The sequence below is a fragment of the Podarcis filfolensis genome (genome assembly GCF_964270895.1).
Source record: "Podarcis filfolensis genome assembly, chromosome: 4".
NCBI lineage: Eukaryota > Metazoa > Chordata > Lepidosauria > Squamata > Lacertidae > Podarcis > Podarcis filfolensis.
The window spans coordinates 47,492,895-47,520,436 of NC_139607.1; the positions used below are offsets into that span (position 1 = coordinate 47,492,895).

At 38.9% G+C, this 27,542-nt stretch overlaps 2 protein-coding genes across 23 annotated transcripts in view; one reads left to right on the forward strand and one right to left on the reverse strand.

Moving 5' to 3' along the window:
* Window positions 1-27,542, reverse strand: part of CASK (calcium/calmodulin dependent serine protein kinase) — a 128,347-nt gene that overhangs the window by 45,355 nt on the left and 55,450 nt on the right. For 11 of the 21 annotated variants that reach the window (XM_083612513.1, XM_083612520.1, XM_083612524.1 and 8 more), the window contains 6 exons: window positions 25,641-25,713; window positions 13,547-13,649; window positions 12,749-12,924; window positions 9,784-9,906; window positions 8,852-8,935; window positions 7,590-7,689 (listed from right to left, as the gene is read on the reverse strand). In XM_083612513.1, the coding sequence (XP_083468639.1) occupies window positions 7,590-7,689; window positions 8,852-8,935; window positions 9,784-9,906; window positions 12,749-12,924; window positions 13,547-13,649; window positions 25,641-25,713 (659 nt within the window). Of the gene's footprint in view, window positions 1-294; window positions 313-7,589; window positions 7,690-8,851; window positions 8,936-9,783; window positions 9,907-12,748; window positions 12,925-13,546; window positions 13,650-25,640; window positions 25,714-27,542 lie in introns of all 21 variants that reach the window. The other 10 variants (XM_083612523.1, XM_083612526.1, XM_083612519.1 and 7 more) reach the window with 1 other exon arrangement.
* On the forward strand, window positions 15,653-19,474 carry GPR34 (G protein-coupled receptor 34). 2 transcript variants are annotated; one of them, XM_083612582.1, is made up of 3 exons: window positions 15,653-17,005; window positions 17,313-17,440; window positions 17,900-19,474. In XM_083612582.1, the coding sequence occupies exon 3, from the start codon at window positions 17,947-17,949 to the stop codon at window positions 19,057-19,059; it is 1,113 nt and encodes a 370-aa protein (XP_083468708.1). In that variant the 5' UTR covers window positions 15,653-17,005; window positions 17,313-17,440; window positions 17,900-17,946; the 3' UTR covers window positions 19,060-19,474. The 2 variants fall into 2 exon arrangements, with proteins under 2 accessions (XP_083468708.1, XP_083468707.1); XM_083612581.1 differs by having other exon boundaries at window positions 16,314-16,577; window positions 17,352-17,440.

Below are 27,542 nucleotides of genomic sequence, written 5' to 3' on the forward strand. Positions count from 1 at the left end.
CAGGGCTGCATTGATTAGTTGAGGAAACCTGCCATATGCAGGTTTTGCACCCTTGCTTGGAGAAGAATTGTGTTCTTACTACATCAAGAACAGCTTTAAAAAAAAAATCCAGAAGAAACATTTTTTATTATACTTAACTACCAAATAGTGTATACAATTACAGCATGCTTTTATGTTTCTTTTAAGCACAGGCAATATAAAACTGGGATAAAGGAGAAAATAGAAGATTTAAACATGCAAGCCAAACACAGAAGCAGAATGCAAAGCTTTAGAGGAAAACAAAGGGATACCTACTTTCTGCAGCTAGAAGTCCTAGCAGGAAAGGCAGCATTTGGACAAACAACAAATAGCATGAAGATTTCAAAATAAGCAATTATAAAAGCTGCAACCTGGCACACTAGCTTAGCCACACAAAAAAGATGAACACACAAACACTTTTTATTTATTATAGGTTATATTTTAATATGTTGGTTAAAATAAGCAATACAAAGTGGGGAAGCAGACCCTGTCATACATTTTCCCTATGCTAAACACCTGACTTTCTGGCAGTTGTATAATTTTTGAAATTAAAACAAGTACAATATTATTGCTATCAGTTATGCCATACAGGAGTAAGGAAGTATAAGTGTACATGATATATATGCAAAATCTGTGTGCATAATTATATAGCATCATAGCTTTTCACATCGTTAGTAAATTTAATCTACCAGGCAGTTTGATCATAATTTCAAAACATTAACCTGTGATTCAATTGTGAGAAAACTTTTTTGTAGCTGGAGTAGCTAGGAAAATTATTGTAAAAATGATCTTAAAACTGCTCAGACAGGAAAACAAATACATATATATAAACATTATGGTGAGTAGATGTATTCAACATCAGGAAGAAGAAGAAAACAAGTGTGATGCAAAGAACAGGCTGTTTACCTATAATGCCAGTTCTCTGAGTAGTCATCTGTGCAGATACACATATGGATTTTGCACAGAGTCTCATTTGGGAACATTCTCAACCTAAGCTAGAATTTGGCAGGCACTCCATCCTCAATGCACCCACCTTCCCACTCAGTTCAAATTTTCAGTGGTAACAACACATATATAAATGAGCCATGTAGAAAAATAGTAATGCCTGCAGCAGGGGACAGGCTGCATGGCTGCACAGATGACCACTCAAACAACAACAGGTACAAGTCTCTATACAGTCACACATATTGGTAGAGTAGCAAGCTTACTGGAGGTGGGACAAGGGCTAAGAAAGCAAAAAGCTAAGTACAGACAAAGAAGGCATCCATCCGGGATCTCACATCCAGCTAGAAGTGATGAACAAGGGCTGCAATGTTGCAGGGGGCCAAATATTTAGTAGTGCAACTCCCTGAAAGAACCCAGTGGAAGCTACAATAGCCCATGGGAATAAAGCTGGACCTGTTTCAGTAAGCTTTGCCAGTCCATACAGGTGAAGATGGACAGTCAGTGAATGAAATGTTGAACTGAGACTAGTTCACTCAAATTTTGCATACTACAGCCTTGCTCTAGCCTTGCTGTCTAACAAACTCCTGCTGAAACACATGTCAACATACTGTGCATGCAGGGAACTGCTGCTGGCATCAGCCTAGTCAAAAATTTATACTGCACCTGGGCTTCAGGGCTGAGGCTCACCAGGGATCCCTGGGCCACAGATTGAAAAATGCTGGCATAACATTTTGTGAAACTGACTCCACTTAAAAAGATGTATAGTCTAATTCCAAGTTGGGAGACACTTTTTGGGGTAGCATGGATGGAGAGGAGTGAAGTCACAGGGAACCAAATCGCACAAAGAGCAGTAATAATAACATGAAAATTAATGTTACAGTGACAATCACAGCTGATCAAATTGAATTTCCTGACAACATGCAGTCCAGCAGTTTTAAGATGGAGTCTAACATCAAAGTTCCTTTGTTTGAGGATGAGTGTCTTAAGTGTCTTGGTATGTCAAAATATTCTCTAGTATTACAAGTTCTGATGTCAAATTTGTGTCCACTTTTTGTGTTTGACCTGTTCATCCTGCATAGAATACAGAAAGACATTGCTGGCAGATGACTCTGCAATGTTTTGGCTGACATTATTAGATCCTGTAGATACAAGGTCAAAATTGGCATCTAGTTTTGTTGTAATAATGTCAACCACAATGCCACAGTTTCATTTATCTGCTTCTTTTCATTCAGGCTACAACACTACTGAAGAATGTTACATATATGCACATACATATTTTAGCTCATTAAGAAAGTATTGTGCTTTAAAGCAGGAGTGGGAAACTGGATCCAGTCAGAGGGTCTGACTGAAGCCTGGTAAACCTAAGACCTGTGGACTTGGGGCTCCCCTTTGCTGCTTCAAAGATTGCATACTGCATCATTTTAGGCATAAAGTATACAAGTAAACATTAACATTTGCCAGTTAAGGAAATGGTCCCAGAAAGTTAATTCTCTCTGCCATCTAGTGGCAAATCAAAGCACTTAAACCTTCAGTGACAAACTCAGTTCGTCATATCCAAAAATAAAACTCAAACTCCTGAGTGATGAGAGTTCTGTTAAGACAATCATATGGGTTTTTTTAAAAAAAAGAATAGTGAGATTCCCTAGACCATTTCTTTCTGTAACCAACCCCCCCCCCATTTTCCTTTCAAGACAGTTTTATTTTTCTTATACTGGTTTAAATAACTCTGTTCTTTTTTTGTTCAAGCTCAGATGTTGGTTTGGTTATGTGATCTGGTCTACCTGAATAGTCTAGCCAGTTTGCTCACACTCTATGGGCTTTAAGGGAGATGTACTTTTGTAAAGGGAAGGGTATTTAGTTGTTTTCTGATTTTTTTATTTTAATTGTTCATTGTAATGTGTGTGTTATATTTTTGTAACCTGCCCTGGGATAATTTGAAGAAGCGTGGTCTATAATTATCGGGGTGGGGGGTGCGAGGGTGGGATACATCGCAGAACTGGACTCTAGCTATCTGTAAGCAAAGTGCTGGTTTGGATCTATAAACTCTTAATACCTCAAGGACTGCCTCTCCCCATATGAACCGACCCAGACCCTGCAATCATCATCTGAGGCTTTTTTTTGTTTCCCTCCTCCACCAGAGATCTGGAGGGTAGAAACATGAGAATGGGCCTTTTATGTGGTGGATTTGTGTTTGTGGAATGCTCTCTCCAAGGAGGCTTGTCGGGTACCTTCATTACATATTTTTAGGAGCCATGCAAAAATGTTTCTCTGTAACCAGCTGATTCTGTACAGCTGTACAGCTGATTCTGTAGCCTTTTAGAAGTGCTAATGGGAGGGGGGTTATTGGTAATCTTCGGATAAAGGGTGGTATACTAAGTAAGTAAGTAAGTAAGTAAGTAAATAAATAAATAAATGTAATATCCATAATAAATAATCTAAAGTTACTTCACAGTGTGTCCTACCTTAGGATTGCTGTGACTGTTTCTCTTTTTGTTACATTATTTATCTTGAGTATTGCTTCCTTACTACCTTATCAAACTGACATCTTTTAAAACCAAAATATAATTTTCCTCTGGCATTCTGTTAATCTAACAACAAGCAGAATGACATCCTAAACTTTTGTTGAAGTGCTTAGGCAGGATTGTAATTATAGAATTTTAAAATAATTTTGGTAGTTTAGTGTATCAAGCACTAAACACCAAACATGTCTTAGATTATTTCTTATAATTACAAGCAAAGCAATAAATACAGGTAATCTAAAAATACTTCTTTTTAGCTCCTGGTATCCGAAACCACTACACATGCTGACCAGGGCTGCTGGGATTTGGGAAGACTGCTTTATACCCTACACGAGTGCTTTTTTTCATAAAAAAATGTTTAGGTGTACTCTCATTTTGACTCAAGAAAATCACCACTTTATAGTTCAAACTGGGAAAAATAGATACAGTACATGTGGAAATGTACAAAGATTCACAAAATGTTTAGGAGTGTGTGTACCCCTCTATCCCCCCAGAAAAAGCACTGCCCTACACACCATAACTTTTCCTTACCGGAACTGTCACATTCCAGAAAATTCAACTGATATTACCTTGGAAAGAAGAATCCCATTTGAAATTTGCATTCTGAAAGTTTTGCCAGTAAACAACCTGCATTTCTGCTGATTTCCATAATTTTATAAGAATAAGTATGATATTGAAGATATTGAAGAATTAATATTATTGCAGAAACCAGCAGCATTTGTACAATGCTTTTAAGTGTTCAAACCATTGCTAATCCGTACAACACACTTGTAAAGCAGACTATGTTCCCAAAATAAATGTTAAAAGACCAAGGCTGAGAATTAGGGTTTAGTGCACATTGTTCGCAGCTCAAGAGATCATGCTTCTTCACCTTTCCCCTCAGATTTAGAATCATATAGCACTACTTCCAGTGGCGTAGCGTGGGGGGTGCAGGGGGGCCCGGCCGCACCGGGCGCAACATCTGGGGGGGGGGCGCGCTTGCACTCGCAGTGCTAAAATCAGTACTAAAATCCACGGGTTAGGGGGCGCAAATTACTTGCCTTGCCCTGGGTGCTGACAACCCACACTACGCCACTGACTACTTCAGTTAAATTTAAATATAAAAGCTTAACTGAAGATTCTTAAGTTCCTTACTAATAAGCTTGTATCTCATCCCACATTCGTTTTTTAAAAATTGAATTCTTTTATTTCAAGTAATAAGGTACAAATCCCTCTGAAGGATTCTCCAGTGAGAACAGTTAAGTTAGTGTCAAAAAACCATTCAAGCCCCTCCTTCCTGCCTCTGGAAAAACAAAAACAAAATAATACAGTAGGATGGCATTACACATAGCAATATAGCTTAGTAGAGCTATATAGCATCAACACATTCCTGCAACCTAGTGTGAGAAGGAGGCGTCTTCAGTTTCATAACTCTTCCACCTGACATATTTAAGACACAAGGATGCATGCGGAGACAAAGTAAACCAACTATGAACCTTTGCTTTAATACATGCTGATATCTTCAAATGAGGAAGAGAAATCATGCTGATGCTGTACAGAAAATAAGAGGAACCATGCAAGTTTTAGAACAGGAAATATGACAGGCCAGTTATGCAAGTGGGCTACTGCTTCTATTAAGATTGAGGAACCAGTAGAAAGAAAGCCTTCCTGAATCTTTAATAGATGGCTCTTGAAAAATATAGTGCAAAATGCAAAAATCTTGAAGTGAAAATGTATATTATGCAAAGTTGTGACTGACTTTCGGTGTACTATAGTACATTTTAGAGATCAGAGATAACAGCTAGTGGGAAATATGTCAATGCATTAATAGTGTTTGTGGGTGGGTAATCAGTAAGTGCTCCCTTTTGGTAACAGAACAACTTATCAAGATATGGCATGCAGTAAAATTAGTTAACTGAATTAATTATGTTCAGATTATAAATATTATGTGAGAAAAAGAAAATTCATACAAACTGGGAATCACTTACAATATACTGAACAGGAAAGAATATTCTGAACACTTTGGAGATGCATTTGTTACATCAATCTCAGGATTATTTTTTCATCACCTTAAAGGTTCCTTTACTCTTCCTAATTGTTTTGTTATTTGGTTCTGATTGGGTTACTAGGAGGCCTCTATTTTTCCTTGCCACAACTACTCACCTCAAAGAGTGGCTGGGGAAACCCAGCCAGGTGGGTGGGGTATAAATAATAAATTATTATTATTATTAGTCAGCTAGTAGGTGCAAAGGACTTGGGGACAAAGATAGAGATTTGCCTCAATTCTACTGAAGTATGATAGAAGTAACAAAGTTAGAGACTTTTGCTGTTTTTAAATTCTTCAAATTTCAGTGTAAATAACTGAAAATACCTCTCACCCAAGCCACTATTCATTAACTGAAGTACTTGCATACCACTTTTTATCCAGAAAAAGATCACAAAGAGGTTTACAAAAAATCAATAATACAATATAAACAATAAACTTTAAAATAAATAACTGAAATAAAAAGTGAGACATCCTACAATATCAAATTATCATAAAACCTACAGAATCAGACAGCATTAAAATGTAAAGATCCATAGATGAGAACAGATACCGTACTTTTTGCTCTATAAGACTCACTTTTTCCCTCCTAAAAAGTATGGGGAAATGTGTGTATCTTATGGAGCGAATGCAGGCTGCGCAGCTATCACAGAAGCCAGAACAGCAAGAGGGATTGCTGCTTTCACCGCGCAGCAATCCCTCTTGCTGCTCTGGCTTCTGAGATTCAGAATATTTTTTTTACTAGTTTTCCTCCTCCAAAAACTAGGTGCGTCTTGTGGTCTGGTGCGTCTTATAGAGCGAAAAATACGGTAATTGTGTCCACCATAAGCCTGAGCAAGTTTTAAATGGTAACAGAAGCTCATCAAGGAAGTAGCTGTCTGTGCTAATAGGGGAAAAGTGTTTCATAATTGGGGTGCCAGCACTGAGAAGACCCTATCCTATGTCCCCACACTGTGAATAACATTAACATGAGGGAGAAAAAGCAGGACCACAGGGACCGTTCTCAAAGCCTCAACAGGTTGGTGCTGGCAGAGGAATTCTCTCAGATACCCAAATCCCAAGTTGTTCAGAGCTTTATACATTATCAAAAGCACTTTTACTTGAGTTAACTGAACTAATAGGCTGCCAGAGCACTTGCTAGAGGACTTGGGACAGAGATAGATTTCTTGCTCCGAATACGAATTGGGAAGCATAGCTCAGTGGCAGAGTATCTACAACCAACCCCAGGTTTAACCCCTGGAACAAAGGTTTTCAACCTTTTTGGGTCCATGGCTCCCTTGACCAACTGCATTCTTTCTGTGGCACCCCTGTGGGGCTCAGAAGCCCAGTTATGTCACCCTTTGCCTTCAGAGCTGGCAGCCTCTCACCCTTTTTCGAACACGTTCCCTTGTGGAGTGTTCTCTCAAGTCTCCTCTTCTCTCCCCTCTCCTTGGGAGTCCTCTGGGCAGCCGCAGCTGCCACCCCTGGTCTCTGAGCTGCACCCCATGCCCCAAAGAGAGGTACCTCCTCACACTGTCCCACAGGCCTGGGAAGCACCCCCTGACCAGCACCAGAGGCACCATTCACATGCGGAGCTTGTAGCCAGGGCTGTTGCAGCCACTGCCCTGGAATATCCATGGACAGCTGATAAAGATTCCTGTTTGAAACCCTGGAAAGCCATTCCTGGTCAGTATAGGGAATACTGAGCCAGATGTCCTAATGGTCTGACATAAATTAAGGCTGCTTTCTATGTTCCTACTTCCTAGTCTGAGCTGAAGTTTATCTCTAAGGAAGACAAAGCAGGAATCTCTTCTGCTGTTTCTAACATTCTTCAAACATGTATTTTTTTTAAGCTGTGGCTGGTAGACTACTGAGTTCAGCTCCTTGGGAATCTTATTACATCAATCCTGCTTCACTCTGAACATTTCCTGCTTTGAAGGCCAGGTGGCGATAGTCACCCATGTGGTGGTCTGACACCCAATGAAAATATCTCTTGTGCAAGCGGAAATTCTGGTTTTAGCAGAAGTGCTCTGTTGGATACCACCCAAAATTAGAATACGTCTGACCAAAGGTCACTAGAGTAATATTCTTTTAAATGGAAATACCTGAGGAGGTAGGGTCTTCAGAGAAGTCTGGCAGTTCTTCAGGGGGATCACCGTAGAAAGAATTGAATTTGTGGCTTGATACTGCTGCTAGTACTGCACCCTGAATAAACAAAAAGCTAAAGTCACAAAGTGCACTATCAGTAATGTTCCCCCCAATACTATAGATCCTAAAGCCATCATTAAGGCCAATGGGGATTCTAAATTTAGCACTAGCAAAAATAGTTACTTGCTTGTAATGTGTATTCAAATGGTCACCTATGAATTCAACACACCTTTGCAGAGCGAACTCTGTGGATATTTTAATAGCCATTCTAGGGTGAATCAGTTGAATCAGAAACTGGTTTAAAGTTTTTTACTTCTGTGAAGTGTTTATGACTGAAACAAAGGATTGTGCAATACCAGAGTAACCATTAAGCTTTATTCTCTGTAGCACAATTCCAAGTACAGTGGTACCTCAGGTTAAGTACTTAATTCGTTCCGAAGGTAAAGGTCCGTTCTTAACCTGAAACTGTTCTTAACCTGAAGCACCACTTTAGCTAATGAGGCCTCCTGCTGCTGCTGCGCTGCCGGAGCACGATTTCTGTTCTCATCCTGAAGCAAGGTTCTTAACCTGAAGCTCTATTTCTGGGTTAGTGGAGTCTGTAACCTGAAGCGTATGTAACCTGAGGTACCACTGTAGTAATATGTTCTTCAGCTGACTGAAGTCCTGAACTCGGGCACAAGTGCCCTATATAGCCGGGCCCTCTGATTGGCTGATTTGAAAACTAGGAGATGGTGGGTTATCCCACCCTCCTTTGCAACTGGTGGGGGAACTCCCCAGCAGCTGGCCACACAATGGAGAGGCCTTTGGTTCCGTGGCACTGAGGGCCTGCAGCAACAGGCTGCAACTGCTGCCCACTCAGAGACTGCGTAAATGGCCTATTACTGCTTCACTCTGCTGAAATGCAAGTTAGTGACGTCAGCTTGCAAATACTGCATGTACTTGGGCAATGTGGATTTCATTGTTCCTAATTCTTTTATTCCAATTTAAATAATTCAAATTATGAGGCTATCCACATTATTTTCATGAAGATTCCCCCCAACAATCACCACCCCCAAATATCATTAAGGCCAACAACTAGAATAGTATTCTGAGAGTGATTTTCAGCTAAGTCATATTCAGAGTAACATATAAGTCTGGCATGGATATGACTAACTTTGGCAATCACCCTGAATGTTATTTTGGTATATTTTAATATAAGTAGTTTGCTTGTTTTCTTTACCTTTAACTTCCTTCTTGCATTGAATTTCCTCAGCTGTTCCACAGTTTCTGGAAGGTGAATCTTGTATGCATAGCGATCACGTTCCTACAAATAAAATATTGGAAACAATGAATTGATATCATTTAGAACTGTTTTCAGTAAGAGTAAGCTATTAACTCAAACACATGTTCAAAACAAACAAAAATCCCCTGAAAAATGTATGTTTGTAAGTTTCAATCTGAGCCAGGGCAGTTCTCAGGAATTTCTCTCTCTCTCTCTCTCTTTAAAGATATTTATCTCTCACAAAGTGTCTTGAGATAGCTCATAATCATTTAGAAAAATATTTAATAACAACCATTAGACAAAACACACACACAAAAAACCAAGGAGCCATAAACAGAAAAACGCAAGCTCAGAGTAGCAACTCAGAGGACCCTAAATGCCCCTGAAATAAAATGGTTCTTCACTGCTGCCATAAAGTTAGGAACAAGAATGTGAAATTACAGATAAACAGAAGAGAATAATTAAGGATGGTATTGTAGATTTTTGACAAATATTGGAACATTACAAAATACCCTCTTAGAATCCATCCCTGGGTGCCTTTTGACAGTTTGAGACAAACCTTCTCTGTGGCAAGACCACAATTGCAGATTCCCTTATGAAAATAGGTTAGTCGCATCCTTGATGGTTTTTAGGCAGCAAGTAAACCCTTTTTATTTTGTGTATTTTTCTACAGTGTTTAGAACATTGACATTTTAATTTTTTCTATTCTTTTGGCTTCAAATATTAAATGTGCGCAAATATTTTTCTAATGTTTTGTTTAATTATATTATTATTATGCCATCTGAGGGCTTGGTATTAATTCACACAAGTTAGCAACAGTCTTACAAAGATTTATAAACGTTGACAGATTTGGAGAGCTGCTGTTCTTTTACACCATTTATACTGCTTACCTTCAGCCAAGGATGGTTGAGTGCCTCGTAAACAGTTATTCTTTCAGCTGGGTCCAGCATAAGCATACGTCGTACCAAATCTTTGGCACTTTCAGAGATATGGCTCCATTGCCTTGGATTCATCTAGGTCAAAAACAGTAAGTTAAGCTAAGGCACATAACAGGGGTCTTTACAACAAAGAGTTCCAGAAGCATGCTGTAGATTGTTAAAAAGCTGGAAATGTCAATCCAAGTTAAAACATTTGTGCAGATTACTGCACAACTACTTTTGTAAGAACTGAAACAGTTCACCAAGTAATCTACCAGATCAAGTCAACTGAATTCTCCAGTATTTAAAAATGCTGAACACTTTGAAATAGTGTAATTGCAAAATACTTCTCTATTTATTGCTGAATAGCCGAACTTAGACCTCAGCAGCAAGGGCCTAACTTAACACTATGTACAATGCATATAAAGAAACTCTCTCAAGGGCATTAAAAAAAAAAGTAATAAAAGACAGTTCAGGTGGTGGTGATTTAGGGTATAAGATATTTAACAAATCACCCACCCACCCATGTCGCTTTCTCTCCTTCATGTACTCCAACAGTATGTTTTTATGTATTTGAAACTTCATGCACTGAAAACAGTAACAGCAGTAACAGGATTTGGTATGCAAAAGTGAGGGGCAGGGAAAAGGTTAAGTATCCCCCCAGAAAAGAAAAGAGCAATTAGGGTTTCATTACTCATATTTGCATGCAATATTTAGCTAGTTTCTAATAAATAATAATAATAAATGTATGTATGTACGCATGTGTTCAATACAAATAACATGTACACATTACAGTGGTGCCCCGCAAGATGAATGCCTCACTAAACAAAAAACCCGCAAGACGAAAGGGTTTTCCGATTTTTAGCGGCTTCGCAAGACGAATTTCCCTATGGGCTTGCTTCCGAAGACGAAAGCCCATAGGGAAATCTCCGGGGGCAACGGGGAAGCGCAGCGCGCCTTCTCCTCTGTTCCCGGACCTGTCCTGAAGGCTTGCGGTGGGAGGTCCGGGAACAGAGGAGAAGGCGCGCAGCGCTTCTCCTCTGTTCCCGGGGCTTGCAGTGGGAGGAGGGTTTTTCCTCCCCACCAACATTCAGAACAGCATTCTGAATGTTGGCGGTGGGGAGGAAAGCCCTCCTCCCACCGCAAGCCTTCAGGACAGGTCCGGGAACAGAGGGGAAGGCGCGCAGCGCTTCTTGCGGATAGCAGCCTGCTACCCCTATCCGCAGCTTGGAGAGCCCTGCGGGGAAGTCCTGCAGGGCTCCCCAAGCTGCGAATGTCTGCCCTGCGCGAGCGGCGCTCTGAAGCAGAGCGCCCCTCGCGCGGGGCAGCAGACTGCTACCCGCAGCTTGGAGAGCCCTGCGGGGAACTCCTGCAGGGCTCCCCAAGCTGCGAATGTCTGCCCCGCGCGAGGGGCGCTCTGCTTCAGAGCGCCCCTCGCGCCGGGCAGCAGGCTGCTATCCGCAGCCTAGGCAGCCCTGCGGGAACTCTTCTGAAGGCTGGCGGCGGGAGAAGGGCTTTTCTTCCCACCGCCAGCCTTCAGAAGGCTGTTCTGAAGGCTGGCGGTGGGGAGAAAAGTCCTTCTCCCCCCGCCAGCCTTCAGAAGAGGTCCGGGGACAGACTGTCCCGGGACCTGGTCTGAAGGCGGTCTCCATAGGAACGCATTAATTGATTTTCAATGCATTCCTATGGGAAACCGTGCTTCGCAAGACGAAAAACTCGCAAGAAGAAAAAACTTGCAGAACGAATTAATTTCGTCTTGCGAGGCACCACTGTACATAATTCAGCTTTTTTTCCAATGGAATCTGTTACCTAAGTTCAGGTTTCTTTGTGTGCATGTTTGAAGTGTACACATAAACCGCCATTGAAATATAAAATACATACTCAATATTACTGCAAACTAAGGACAATTAACTAAAGATGGTTTAATTCTCTCCAAAGTAAAGAAAATTTCAGCAAGCCACAAATGGAAAACAGCCAACTTTGTGCAGCTTTTATTATATTAAAAAAATGGTTCAGAATCACTTTATAGAAAGTGTTTTTGTTGCTCTTCTTTTAAAAAAGCAGAGACTCCCCAGCTGATGAACTATAAACTAAAACCTAGTATTTGGCTTTGAAAACAGGTACTAGGAGTTTTCAAATGTCAGTTTTGAATAAAACTGTAAACTTGAAACTAGACTTTATTGTTAAACCACTGTGATTTGGAAACTATGTGGTTTCTAGCTCCTCCGTGTTTTCTACAAAAGAAGAACTGAGTAGTAAGGAAACACAGGACAGCTTACCCACAGAATGATTTTAATATGCTTTAATTTGTGTGATTTAATGGCACCAACTTTATGTAAAAAGTGTTGTCACTGTTACCAAATGATATATGATTGCAACTCCAAAAATACAAACCAATTAATAAAATCAGAAAGAAGGCTCAATACTTGCAATGACCTTTTTAAAAAGTGAACACATTAAGAGGATTTATTTGAGCTCTTTAAAAATTATGGCACATTAACCTGGCTAACAACAACACTTCCAGTGCCATGGGGAAGGGAAGCACTACTGTAGACTTCAGTGCTTACCTGCAGGATCAGGGGAAATAATGCAACAACAAATGACTAGGGATGAAGACTGTACAGGTCAGGGGTCTGCAAACTCACTTGCCGTGCTTTTTGTGGCAAGTATCCATGATGAGTGTGACAGGTCCTTTCATAGTGAATGCCCACGACAAGTCCCTGCCCCCTTCCTGAACTTGGAGCTGGGCGAGGGAGCTGCCCCTCTAGTTGTTCTGTATTTCCTCAGTGCTCAGAGTACAATTGTTCAGGAGACTGCTGATCTGATTCATTCTTATGTGGGCAAACTCCAGCCTTTTTTGATATTATAATGCATCAAAATACATTTTACAAAAATGCAGACTTCCTTCTCCTTGAGAAAAGCAATTACTATAACGTACCTTGTATTTTCCTTTGATAATGCCTTCAAATAATCTTTCCTTTGTTCCATAAAAAGGCAAACAACCACTGAGCAGAATAAAAAGGATCACTCCACATCCCCACACATCTACAGGCTTTCCATATGGCTCTCTTTTTACTACTTCTGGTGCCATAAAATGAGGCGTTCCTACCCGTCCTGAAGGAAAATACAAAAATGACTTTAGTTTCTGAAGATGGAGCTATGATCTGAGCAGCTTCTACTTGGAAAAAGATACGGCGGCCCGTAACAGTTCTACCAGTGCAGTAACAGCCCATGACACTAGAAGCTTGGCTGATCTCAGTGGCCTGAGGCCTGGTAAATGCACCCCTTTTGTCTCTCCTCCTCCTTCCTTTGTCTCCACTGAATGTTACATGACATGAACACAGGCGTCCTGGCTTTAATTGAAACAGAATAGCAAACTGGCAACTTTTAAGGAGGGGCCTCAAACGCAGGCCTAGAAGGTTTTTTCTCTCTCTCCCCACCCCAATTATACATGATTCATGGCAAAGCTAATAAGTAGCTCAAGGATTGTTTATTTAAAAGGTGTTAAGACAGTCAAAAGACACTGGGGGAGGTGGGAAGGTGATAATAATAATAAAAAATTCTCAGGAAGGGAACATTCTCACCACGAATCCTCTTTCATTTTGACTGTCATAAAAACCCCTCCCTCACATACAACCAAGAGAAGTGAAAGTGTTTTTAGGTAGTTCCTGCCTGAAATGTTAATTAGCCATTTTGAGCTCCATAGCACCTCTTTTGAAACACTTGCATTTCTTACCTCCAGCAACAAGTCCCGATTCCCCTAATTGAATAGCAACACCAAAACCACCAAGTTTCACAGGTGCCGAATTTTCCTTTGAGGCAAGTAGCACACAGTGCGGCTGAAATGACAAAAACCCCTCTGATATTTAATTTAAAAACACAAATTTTTGTATAAACAAAACATTATGACAACAGAAAATAGGCTTATGTCTTTACAACAATCACAAGCACCATATAAATGGCAAAGTATTCTTGGTGTAGGACTTCAACAGAGTTAGCTAGGCTTTAGGTATTCACAAAAATACAACACACATTTGGTAATGGTATTAAGGCTAGAAAGAATGTCAGTTGACACTAATGGATGCATCAGCTGAATAGAACCATGGTTTTGGCACGCGATATCGGGACAGCTGAAAGCGGGAATTTGTTGAGAAAGTAATTTTGTTATTCTTGTAAATTTCTGTTCTACCACCAAGGAGAGAAGCACCCAAAACCTGTTAGATTTCAATCCAGGGATGGCAAGCCTCCTTCTGATGGCTATATGATGTCATGTTTAGGGTACGGAGACATACATTGAATTGGCTACACAACTGAGCACCCTCTGGCGAACTCAATCCTGCAGCCTATCCCTGTAGAAAGCAGGGCTGAAGTTAGCTGATGGGCAGTAAGTTCAATCCTACTGGACTGGCTGCCTGCCTGAATTCCCTGTAGGGAACTCAATTGCAAAGCTGGTCTTTGTAGATAGCAGCTTGTCACTTTGCTGGCAAATCCCATCATGCTGCGGTTTGCAAGTGCCTGACAACCAGGTGGTTGCTGGGTGCTTGGGACATGTTGCACAAGGAACTTTGACAACCCACCCATCAACTGTCTAGTATCAGGTGGTTTCTTGCCCACCTGTTAAAGATGGCCTATGGGGCCAAGGAATGATAACGATCTGGCCCCTTGAGTCAAAAAGGTTTCCCACTCCTGTTCTAATCCCTCACAAGAGTTTCACTGAGTTTGTTATTCAATTTAACCAGATTATTCTTCCACTAATCTGGTTTAGTTTTCTGCGTAGCACAAGCTCAACCAATGAAGAATATGTACAGGAGGATAAGGAAGATTCTGTGTAAATCGTCAGCCTAACCTATGTTATCCAAAGGTATCCGGCTACTTCATTGTTGGCATAAATACAACCGTTCACAACAAGGGATTGGTTACTTTGTTAGGTTTCCCTACACTGATGGTATGGTGCATTTATAAAAATAGGTTTAGATGACAAATGGGACAGCACATTTATGCAATGTAGGGGCACACTGGTCACAAGAAATGCTGCATGTAAACATATTTCAGGTAACATCTTATCACATTTTCTTAATGCCAAGAACCTCAAAAAAAAGAGAATAAAGTTAAAACACAGATTTTTATTTTCATTTGTTTGTGGTGGAGGACTTGTGTGTTTTTGTGATCAACATAACACACTCAACCAACAGAAGCGTTATTTTCCTAAACCTATCTGATTTTATTCCTAATGAAAATTTCTTGTTAGTTCACCAGAGCAAATCCAAATTTCAATACAATAAAAGGCAATTAGCCTATTGCCTATTTTTGTAGAGAAGTCTTTAACTGAACTTTAGGAGCAAAAATAGAAATTTCTGTGTCATCTTGCATACCACACGTCTGGCTACCTGCAGCTAGTGCAAAAGGCACTGGTTCAACTGCTTACTGGGACCTCTTGAAGATACCATCTCATCAGGAGGTCTGTTCCAAACAATGTAGGAATCAGGCCTTTAGTGTGGTGGCACCTATTCTTTGGGACTCCTTCCTATTACATATCAAAGAGGCACTGTCCCTATTATCTGGTGCAAAAACAGAATTTACTAAAACAAGCAACACACTTGTTTTGAGCTGGAAAACTCTTGCAAAATTCTATTTGCATGAATTCTTCTGTACCTTCTTATAAATAAATAAATAAATAAATAAATAAATAAATAAATAAATAAATAAATAAATAAATACCTAGCTCTTATAATATGTCTAATTCCTTACTGTTAAATTACCTTTTCACAACAAGTTCTCATTTTGAGTATGTTTGATTCAGTAGTACCCCTTACTGTTTTACACCTAGCAAACGTTGACAAAACCAGTGCATATTTTGTCCATCCACTCCTGTGACAATACTCCTCTGTCAATCACATCTAACCTATCCACGGCAAAATTCACCACACACAAACTGTGATCTCATTTATCTCAGCTGCCTGTCCTTAGGTTGCCAAAATAGCATGATCATGCACAAAGAGGAGGTATCAGCAGACTTTGGGGAACTACAAGTTTTGCAGAGGCACGAAAAATATTTAGGGGAGGGAAGTTGCATTCTGAGGTGGACATACCATTATCGATTTGACATTTTATTTAGACATTATAGCAACAATCAGAGGAATAGCTTAAATGGAAGATTGAAGTATGAAATTTGACAGCATTACTTAGTGCCTGGAAAAGGATTGTAGGCAATATTTCTTTCACCAAAAAAGTAATTGTCTCTCAATAATCATTAAAACATTGGAAGTAGGTCCAGGAAAACACACTACCCAACCACCCTGTAAAGTATCCCTTTCTGCTGCCTTAACTCTGATTAAGCTTTGCCTCATCAGCAAGCTAAAATCATGGTTAGAGCTAACTGGGATTTCTTTTTAAATGTGCTTTTGTTTTCAGCTATGGCAGCTCTCTTATTAGAATGTGTTTCTGCGTTCCCCTGTATTTAGTGCTCATATTTTGTCCTCCACCATATCCCAATGTGTGTTTATATATACCTGCCATTCCCACGTGCATCTTCATGCACCAGAGATTTCTATTACACATAAAAGCTCATCACTACCCCCCAATCCTCCTACAGATATCTGGAGGAAAGCACAAAAGACTAAAATAGCTGATGAAGCTGATTCTTACCAGTTTAAAACAACCCTAGTCACAGCTTTCTAATAAGACAGACTTCCTTTCCTTCCTTCCTTCCTTAAACACAAGTTCTGAAAGCAGAATTCAGTAGAAAAGACTCCGTCACTAACCCAAAAGTGAGTATTTCCTTTTATTATAGTTCAATTTTCTCATATGTTAAGTGTAGAAAAATAGTTTTATATTTCTAGTGCAACTTTCTTGAAAAGCACTTTTCTCAAGAACATATTCTACTTTTCTTTCACTTTTTTTCTTTCCTTTTAAAAAGGCAGAGAAATGTTAAGACTGCCACCTGGATAACATTCACAAGCAACTTTATCAAAGTATATTTGAAACAACAGGCAGTTTAGGATTTGCTGCCGAGGAAGTGTGAATACAGCACAACCTCATTCATGGCTATTGAGGAGTAAGCCCCTCTGAGCTTAATGCTGCTTGCTTCTATTAAGAGAGAGAGAGAGAGAGAGAGAGAGAACACGAACACCCACACACCTACAGACACACACACACAGAGTATAAATATATAAAATGTGATATAAATATATAAAATGTGACACACTAGTAAAATTACAAATCTAAATCTTTCAAGGTTCATGTTTTCATTTTCAACAATGAAATCATACTCTAAACTACAAACACAAAGTAGAATTTGATTTCCCATTTTGAATCCACCCTTAAATAATCTGAATCTGTTTTTATGGTAACAAAGTCATTTTGGAATGTCACTTTATTATGGGCTCAGGTATCAACATGAAAATATTTTTGCAGGAACTCTCAATCAAGTTAATGCATGGGGAAATTCTCATAGCCACAGATCAAGCATATTGCCAGAAATCATCTATCAGCTTCCTAACAAGATCTTTGTTCCATTTATAACATTTCTTTGCCTAAACCAGGTGTGGCACCCATGGCTCTCCAGATACTGTCGGGCTCCCATCAGCCTCAGCCACCACAGACAGTGGGGAATTCCAAATAATTATATTTGGTATGTAAACAAGATCTGCTTCTTACATTCCTAAGATACTACTTAGCTAATATCAAGGCACATTTTGTATTTTTGATTTTTTTTGAAACCACTGTTTGTTTGTTTTTAATGTGCCAAAGGAGATTTTACGTACTATTTGTTTATCACCACTTGTTATCAATGCAATCATCTAAACACTGGGGATACTGGATGGATATCAGATTTTATAGGAAGCCTACTTTTTGCTCTTTCCTTACTTTAAAAAAGGAGGAGAAATAAAAGGAGCAAAATGTTTTCATAAACAAAGCAGTTATAATTGCAAACTTGCTCATAAATAGTTTCTGGGTGAAGACCCTATTTTGCTGATTTTATGCATGACTAAAATAAGGCTTATGACAGAAAAGCTTCTGAGTTTGTTTGAAAAGTTAATCAAGTTAATTCCACACTGTACTCGTTGCACTGTCTTCCATTTTATTCCAGGCAAAGTGTAAGTGAAGATTTACTAAGAATTTTGACTTCCATACCGTATGCACAAGAAAACCCCAGCGAAGAACATGAATTTTTCATTTGCTGAAAATGAAACTGGAAAAAACTCCACAGAAATGCCTGTTACTTACTGTGATACGGAAGAGAAATCACTGTCTTTAACTCTACTATTTTCATATTCGGTCATTTTTGTAATTGGATTGGTTGGCAATATTACTGCCCTGTATGTTTTTCTGGGCATTCCTTGCAAGAAGAACTCTATCCATGTTTATTTGCTTAATGTTGCCATCGCAGACCTCCTACTGATCTTTTGTCTCCCTTTCCGAATATACTATCACATAGCCCAGAACAAGTGGCTGTTGGGCTTGATTTTTTGCAAGATTATAGGAAACTTATTTTATATGAACATGTACATCAGCATCGTACTACTAGGGCTTATTAGTTGGGACCGTTATGTAAAAATTAACAAATCTATACAACGCCCTAGAGTGTTAACAGCAAGACAAAGCGTATATTTGTGTTGTACGCTGTGGACAGTTGCAATAATGGGATTTATACTGATGGTTGTTCAGTCTACCAGGAAGGAAGATAAACATTCATCAAAATGTTTCCATTACAGAGAAAAGCAAAATGCAAAAGTGGAAGCAGGTGTTAATTATATTCTTGTTATAATATTTTGGATTGTTTTCATTCTACTGATTCTGTCGTATGTTAAAATTGCAAACAATCTTCTGAAAATTTCCAAGAAGAGAACAAGTTTTCCTAATACTAGAACATATGTTGCCATTGCAAGGAAATCTTTCATAGTACTTATCATTTTCACATTATGCTTTGTTCCTTATCATATATTCAGATTAATTTATATCACTTCACAACTACAAAAAACCTCTTGTCACTGGCAACAGATCATTCACAAATACAACGAGATTACACTAGTCTTCTCATCATTTAACAGCTGCTTAGATCCAGTTATGTATTTCTTAATGTCCAGAAGTGTCCGGAAAACTGTACTTCAACTGATTTGTAAGCGACTTCATGTGGATTCAAGTGTGAATGAGAGTACTTCAGAGACAAAACAAGGACATTCTTTTCAAGATAATTCAGAAATCCCAAGTCACCATTCCAGAATGCATCTTAATAAGATTAACAATTAACATATATTTCTGCTCAGAAGTAACTTCCATTTGAGTTCAGTGAGTGAATAGGATTGCAGCTTAAAGTTAACAAATCCTGTCAACACAGATAACATTTTTGCATGATCTTAGTTTTAGTTACTCTCATGCAGAACTTCCTTAAGAATTCGCTTTGGTAACCACATATATAATTTTGTAATAGCTAAGATTTTTAAATTTAAGAGTAAGATTTCTGAGAAGAAAAAGTAGTAATAGCTGTGGATTCAGTAGACTTTTGAAAGGGTGTGCACGTAAAGTATTTTAGAAACAGAAAGTAATCTCCCCACAAGACTCTTGTGTATGTAATGATGTTTGCTAGCATTAATTCTCAATAACATTTTATAACTGTACTGCATACTATAGACTTACATTAATTAAAACTATTTGTGTCAATGGATTCCAAACTATTGTATCTATATACCGTCCACATGCAGACACGTATCTCAAATATTACAAAACAAGTTTAGTGTGCTCACTCAATTCTTTTCATTTTAATATAAAACATAAAATAAAAATTACCTTATAAAGCAGGAAGAAAAAAATGATAAGAATCTAGCAGAGTAAATATGCTTAGAATTACACGTACAATGAATTGTTAACCATGAATCCTTAACAATGAAATTGAAACAGAGCGGGTAAAAATTCTATATTGCACTTTCCTGATTATGGCTACTAACCTGTTGCCGACACTACTGAATTAGAAATGATTGGAAAGCACTCTGTATTGCCAAGTGTGGGTGCCAAGCAGGCGATGGCTGAGGATCCTTTCACAGCTATGTTTAAAACGGACAGTGGCATGTGCAGGTTGCCATGCAAGAATGAAAAGGCTGCACTTAATATTTGTCTTCTAGCTAGTTATTCCTAATTACACATGCCTCACATATAGTAGAACCCTAAAACACATCTCTGTGTTTTGATAATATTAAGATAAAATGAGAAAAATGGTAGTGCCTTTTGAGTGGGTTTGGGCATTCTAAGCCCCTGCAAGTGGTTAAAATCTCATTGTGGTGTTCCTGAATAGAGAAGAGTCAGATACTGTATCTGGTTCCTCTGATCTCAACTGAATAACACCATCAGCAGCTGACTGCTTGATTCTGCATTTGTTTTTGTAAGCAGCAGTCTAAGTTAGCAAACAAAATTTCCTGAGCCACAATAATTTAAACGATTGTTGCATTATGGATGTTTTTATCGGTCTGCTTGTAACATGCATTGCAAAGTTCACTTCCTAGCAGGCTTCTATACAGTATAATATGTCTAGAGGATGGCCGTAAATAGGTGAAATGGTGGCTCCAACATCACAACTTATGTTGGGGTCTCAGCCCATAACTGGATCCATTGCTGGCAAAATTATACAGTGGTACCTCAGGTTACATATGCTTCAGGTTACAGACTCCGCTAACTCAGAAATAGTGCTTCATGTTAAGAACTTTGCTTCAGGATGAGAACAGAAATCGTGCTCCGGCGGCGCAGCAGCAGCAGGAGGCCCCATTAGCTAAAGTGGTGCTTCAGGTTAAGAATGGTTTCAGGTTAAGTATGGACCTCCGGAACGAATTAAATACTTAACCCGAAGTACCACTGTACAATGAAGAACCCTTGCTATGTCACCATGGAGGTACAGCACTGGACAGTCACAGTCTTTTAGTCAAAAAGGACTAAGTGAACTTGAAACAAAGTGGTTATACAGGAAGGTGGGTAGAAGATGTTTCATGTTGCAGAGGTTAAGCAAAATAGGTTTGCCTAGCCCTAGCCTGCCATAATTCAGAAGTTGCTTTATCTGTAGCAATCAGAGACACTGTTTAGTCTTTGGGCCTATAAGCCCCAAATTTCCAGTTCTAAATAACAACACACATGCAGGAAATAAGTGTTCCCATACTGTACCATGCCTTTGCTAATGTTATTTATTTCTTTGGCTTCAAGTAAGAACCAAAGCTAAAGAAATACCTACTATTTTACTTATTACATTGCCTCTAAAAAGGTTTAAAATTAGTGTTGAATATCTCTCTGGTAAAGCCACATATAATCCCCAATGTATCAATGCAATTAATTAAAAGTGCTCAATCAAAATGCAGCCATAGAAACTCTCACTCTACTAAATATAACAACAGAACAGACCTTTACTCTCAATTTCTGTTCAGTATATCAATACTAATGCTGCTATTCAATTTGCAAACACATGTACAAATACGGGGTGGGGGGAGATAAATATAATTTACAATTAAATCTTACTGTGGAAAACACCGAAGCAATTTTTTTTTACAGATTACAGAAACCATTTACAGGCAGCACCATACAATATTTTCATTTTTATTTGATGTGTAGCAAAACACTGCTAAATAAAGAAGATTTTCATCAGATACTCTCCAATGCGGTTCAAGAAAAGCAAGCTCAAAACTCCCTTCAATGCAAGGAGTTAGTTGAAGAGTTCTTTGAATTCTGGCCACAGATTTAATCAAGCTATTTTGACTCACATGTTGTTAACCTAACTTGTGTCACACAGCAACTATTTTTGTTTAGTGGTTAGAAGCACCCTGTGACTTTTGCACCTTCCTGAACAAATTAAAAAAAGTTTGTTGTGCTTAGTATTGTAGAAAACATGGAAAGAGAAAATAACATTTATTCTAAAGAAGACTGCAGAATACATGCAGATAAGAATTATTGCTTAATTTTCCATTTCCAAAATCCTACCCAGACATTTAAAAGTCTAGCTATTACAAAATCATATAAATGGTTACCAAAGTCAAATCTTAAGGAAGATCTACATGACACTAACCAAAACTAAACTAACAAATACCAGTTAATAGTGACCAAATCTAATTCCTAAGCATCATAAAAGCTTCTGTACATTATTTTTTGGGACGCAGGTGGCGCTCTGGGTTAAACCACAGAGCCTAGGGCTTGCCGATCAGAAGGTCGGCGGTTCGAATCCCCACGACGGGATGAGCTCCCGTTGCTCAGTCCCTGCTCCTGCCCACCTAGTAGTTCGAAAGCACGTCAAAGTGCAAGTAGATAAATAGGTACCGCTCCGGTGGGAAGGTAAACGGTGTTTCCGTGCGCTGCTCTGGTTCGCCAGAAGCGGCTTAGTCATGCTGGAAACATGACCCGGAAGCTGTACGCCGGCTCCCTCGGCCAATAAAGCGAGATGAGCGCCGCAACCCCAGAGTCGGTCACAACTGGACCTAATGGTCAGGGGTCCCTTTAACTTTACATTATTTTTATTATGTATTACATTACATTATTATACAGTATAATGGTATTGCAATTGTTTTCAATATGTTTTTTGTTTTAACACTTGTTGTTTGCCACCCTGGGCCCTTTTAAGAGGATGGGTGGGATAAAAATTTAACTAATAAAATATAATTCATCATCATCTGAACCTTTCATGATTTAAAAAAAAATTCTAGTTGATAGCTTTAATAATTTTTAAACAGTATTACTGTTCAAAAACTGAATATATGCACATTGACAAAATGCATTATATAAATGTTATAAATACATAAATAAAAGTTATGTAATGCAACAGCATGTAGAGTTTTCTGTTTTAGTGCAGCAACTCCAGGAATTGAAAGGACACTACAGACATGGATTCATCATATTTTCATTATGTCCCAGCTAAATCTGACTCGTAAGTGTTCTCTGTTTAATTCCTTATAACTGTGAAACAAGACTGGGTTTCTTTGATAAGGCCTTACTCTATGTCTTAACACAGCTGAAGATCAAATGTATTCAAAGGAATCAAACAGTGACACCTAGCTTATGGCATTAGGGAACACAAGCAAGCAGAGATCTGTAATTTCCACATTCCACATATTCACAATAGCTGAAGGTTTGCTGTTAAGATTTATAAACTATTGTAAAGGAAAAGAAAAAGCTTCTGTTTTAATATATGTTGTAAAATCAATAAAAATTTATTATAAAAAAAGGAAAAGAAAAAGCTTCACAATAAATAACTGTTTTTGTTGTTTTAAAAAATAACTGTCACCTTTGTATGATACAAATTCATCTTCTCTAATCTTTCCATGTACCTACAATCATGATAGGGCTTTACAATCAGTCTAGACTCTATATTAATAACTGTCAATATGAGCAGAATATAGGGTGGTATCCAACACTAGTCCTACTCAGAGTAGATCCACTGAAGTCAATGGATAGGACTAAGGTTCAATGCGTTGAATTCAATGAAGTCCTACTTAGAGATGACCCACAGAAATTAATAACATGTAGTCATATCCATCAACTTCAATGGAACTATGATTAGAACTAGCATTGCATACTACCTACTGATCTCAAAGGGTCTACTCTGAGTAGGACTTAGTTGAATACCACGCATAGCATTTATTTAAAATTAACTAACATGGAAGACAAGGGTGTGATTTTGTGTGAATCAAGAGATGAATTCTATTAAAGTTTGACTACTTACTTTTTTGAAAGAGCACATGACATGTACTTTACATTAAAAGAGGGTAGAGTAAACCAAAGAGGACTTAACAAGTTAAAGCAATTATCCTTTGATTATTGTCCAAGATTATACTTCTAAGGCTTTCTGGCCTCACAACCTGTATTTTCTCGCCTCCTACAGTAGGTTAATGAACAGTTTACTGAATTTCCCCCATCCTTATATCATACCCCTAAATCAAAATAACCAGAAAGTAATTCTATACCCCTTTATTATTGTGTAGATTATAGCATTTTTGTCTGGATAAAGAGCAAGACCAAGTTGCTGCACAGATAAGGTTTATTAAGAGGCATAGCTTTTACAATCAGCTCTCTCCTTTCAGCCTTAGAGCTGATGTGTCCCCTTCCCTAGCAAAGTGACTACATAAACATTTATCTCCAGCAGCACCTCACTGCTGCTGTCTACACATTAGTCAAAAAGTTCCCCTTCTCCGTAAGCAAAACTCTTAAGAGAGAATCCCCCAGAATCTTTCTTCATACACGGCTAGTGGAGTTTAGAGATGTTTGAGCAGGGATTAGACATGTGAAAGTGTGGCTTCTAAATCAGGTGTGGAGAACCACTGGCCCTCCAGAAATTGCTGAACCACAACTTCCAGCATTTCTGCTTGCTGGGTCTGATGGGAATTTTAGTTTAGGTTTCTGGTGTGCTAAAAGTTCCTCACTCCTGCTTTAAATGTACCAAATACTCAGCAAAGAATGAGATTTCCGTAAACCTTTTATTAGCATCTATTAGTCATTAAATAAAGTTTGTACAGTCTACAGAGCAATTCAACCTCAAGTACTATCACGCTTACTGCAAAAATATTGAAAACGAAGCGAAAAGGAAACTATAGTTTGTACCTGTAATACTTTAATAGGAACATCATCACTGGCACCAGAGATGGTAGAAAGGCAGTTCAGAAATATCATTAGAAAGATAAAACAAATAATGAATAATATTTAGGGACCAATCCACTCAAATGTGGGCACAGCACCCACACATGGGCCCAGGTTGCATGTGATGCTAAACCATGGTTTAGCACTACATGCATGTGCTGGATGGAGCTTTGAGCAAACCCTCAGGCTCATATGCCCCCCTCCCCCCACGCACACCTGCCCTCTCCTGAATGGCCAGGAACTTGGTTAGCATTTAGTTTCACTATCCACTAATCCTAGCTCTCTGTTGCCAAAGATTTAAAACAAGCGGGCAAGTTAAAAAGCCAGCTTCAAAAAACACGACTTGTACTGAAACAAACTAGTTTGTTTTAAATCATGCTCTCTGGTTCAAATTTAATAAGCCAAGATTTGTGCAAAATTTTCTAAACACTGCATAACTCCTTGTCCCAGTCAAGTTGGAGGAGAAGAGGGAGGAGTGTGAGAACTGGAGGCTTACATGGGTTCGTTCTAGCTCATACATGTGGTATTAAAGTATGGTTTTAGCATTACTTGCAAACAAGCCCATTGAGTCTCACAGCACTAATAGAGCTCTGTTTTCATCATTCCCTACCATAGTAGTACTGACATTTGTAGGTGCACGGGAGCACGGCAGAGCCTTGGAGACCTATGCATACCTTCCACATTTTCACTAAGCCCTCCCTCTTTGTGCCATGCAAGTTACTCAACTGGATCAAGCCCTATGTTTTATGAAACATTAAAAATACGTATCATCAAGGGTCTACAGAGGCCCAACTGGACTCTCCTGTGCATTGAACCTGCACTCAACTGGAACAATAAATAGCAGATGTTATGGAAACAAATGAATATAATACATAGCCTGTGGAACACATGCATTTATTGTAGCCTTATGTTCTAGCTTCTATTTTAAAGAATGTGGCTGTGGAGATAAATACAGCAGCAACGTATTTTAAAGGATCATAAATTCAAGGCCAAAAAATGTAAAGACAAAAAAAGTGTGTGGTGTGTGCGTGTGAATGCATAAATGATTTGCTAATTTTCAGCATTTTGGTAGTTGTACCAATGATTCTGGAAGTCCCAGCTGCTAACAGGTGCTTTACCTTCCAAGAATGGGTTAAACTACATGGCAACAAAGAAAAAGGCAGATAATATAAATGCCACACTTTACTGTTAACACAGTAAAGGGTAAATATTTTTGTGATGTTAATATGACTTACCTTCACATCTCTGTGAATTATGTTATTATCATGACAATAGCGTAGTGCTTCCAGTATCTGTCTCATGTAATGACTGCAAAATCAAAATATAAATAAAATTATTATAGCTTTACAAATATAGCATAGGAATTGTACTCAGGTTGTTTTTGAGACCATTTTAAGGTCCAAGGCTGCAATCTTATATACACTTTACTAGGAATAAGCTCTGTTGGATACAGTAAGTGTTACATTTGAGTAAACCTAGGATTTCACCATTAGTCCCTAGAAAGAGCAGACAACCTCCTTCTCTCAGCCAAATGGATTATCAATTGACAAGGAATTGGAGAGAAAAAAGGTGTCTTGCCAGGTGTCATCCTGTAACCAACCACAGATATGATTTATAGACTTCTGCTGCCCTCTTAGACTTATGGATTAGTGCACAAAATACCTAAATCCAGTGGTTCATTTCCTAGTTTCCCTCCATGGCAGCCCTTTCTGCGTGCAGTATCTACTATTGGATCAAGCACTAGCATATGATGTATGCAACATGCACATATTAGCTGCATTTGGACTTCACATTAAGCTATGGTTTAGTGAGACACCTGCTTCGAGGCTCACACCTTATTTTTAACTATCAAAGCTAATATACTTCTTCTCCATAACACTGTCCAGTTCTTTATTAAAATCAACTCAACTAGTGGTCATCACTACAGGGATGAATTAATTCCCTGTTAATTATGCACCACATGAGAAAACTTTTCTCTGTCATGAACGTAATATATGTATGAGAATATATATATATGAGAGAGATTAATACTAGGGTTTTAAGGGAGGAATAATATTTGTTTATTCTGACTAGATTAAAGGTAAAGGTAAAGGTACCCCTGCCCGTACGGGCCAGTCGTGTCCGACTCTGGGGTTGCGTGCTCATCTCGCTCTAGAGGCCGTGAGCCGGCGCCGTCGAAGACACTTCCGGGTCACATGGCCAGCGTGACAAAGCTGTAGCTGGCGAGCCAGCACCAGCGCAGCACACGGAAACGCCGTTTACCTTCCCGCTATAAAGCGGTCCCTATTTATCTACCTGCACTTAAGAATGCTTTCGAACTGCTAGGTGGGCAGGAGCTGGGACCGAACGACGGGAGCTCACCCTGCCGTGGGGATTCAAACCGCCAACCATACGATCGGCAAGTCCTAGGCACTGAGGTTTTACCCACAGCGCCACCCGCGTTCCTATAGATCTAGTCCCTGACTAGATTACCCACAATTTATTTTGCCCCCTTTTAGTTGCCTTTTCGAAACTATGTAAAGCAGTTTTGGACACAGAGCAGTGTTCAAATGAGAGTTCATTGCACTGGAAATCTTGAACTGAAGGATGGAATAGAAATGTTTTAAATGAAGAAACAAAATGTTTATCTTTTAGGAATTCTTAACATTGAATTTGCCTTTTGTCTGCTCCAATTCTAAAATTTCCAATGAGCACTCTACCAATCACTTCAAAATTGTTTCTTTAGTAAACTGTAAGCTCCTTGAGGCAGAGAACTGTATTATGTTCTTTTGCAAAGTATCATACACAGTGATGATGCTATGCTGCTGATAATTATCATAGTCTTAATCTTCCAACTCTCCTAGTTTTGGCTGTTGGATTTATCTGGCTTTTAAATGCTAATCTGCTGAAGTCTAATTACACTGGATTGTATAAATTTCAATTGATAGTGTATCATTTTCATTTTTTGGTAAACTACTTTGGGAGGCTGTATGTGTGAAAGGTGGCATATTAATGTTTAATAACATTTCCCCTAGGGACTAGTACTCACCTATGCAATCCCACATGTTCATTCTGAAGCAACAATGGTATTTAAATTCATCACTATGTTATTTTCCCCATGCTGCAATTTACTTTGCCCAGTGGATGGCACTCTTCTA

Excerpts from the sequence above, each read along its gene's own strand:
- GPR34 (XM_083612582.1), top strand. The coding sequence starts at position 17,947 with ATGCACAAGAAAACCCCAGCGAAGAACATGAATTTTTCATTTGCTGAA.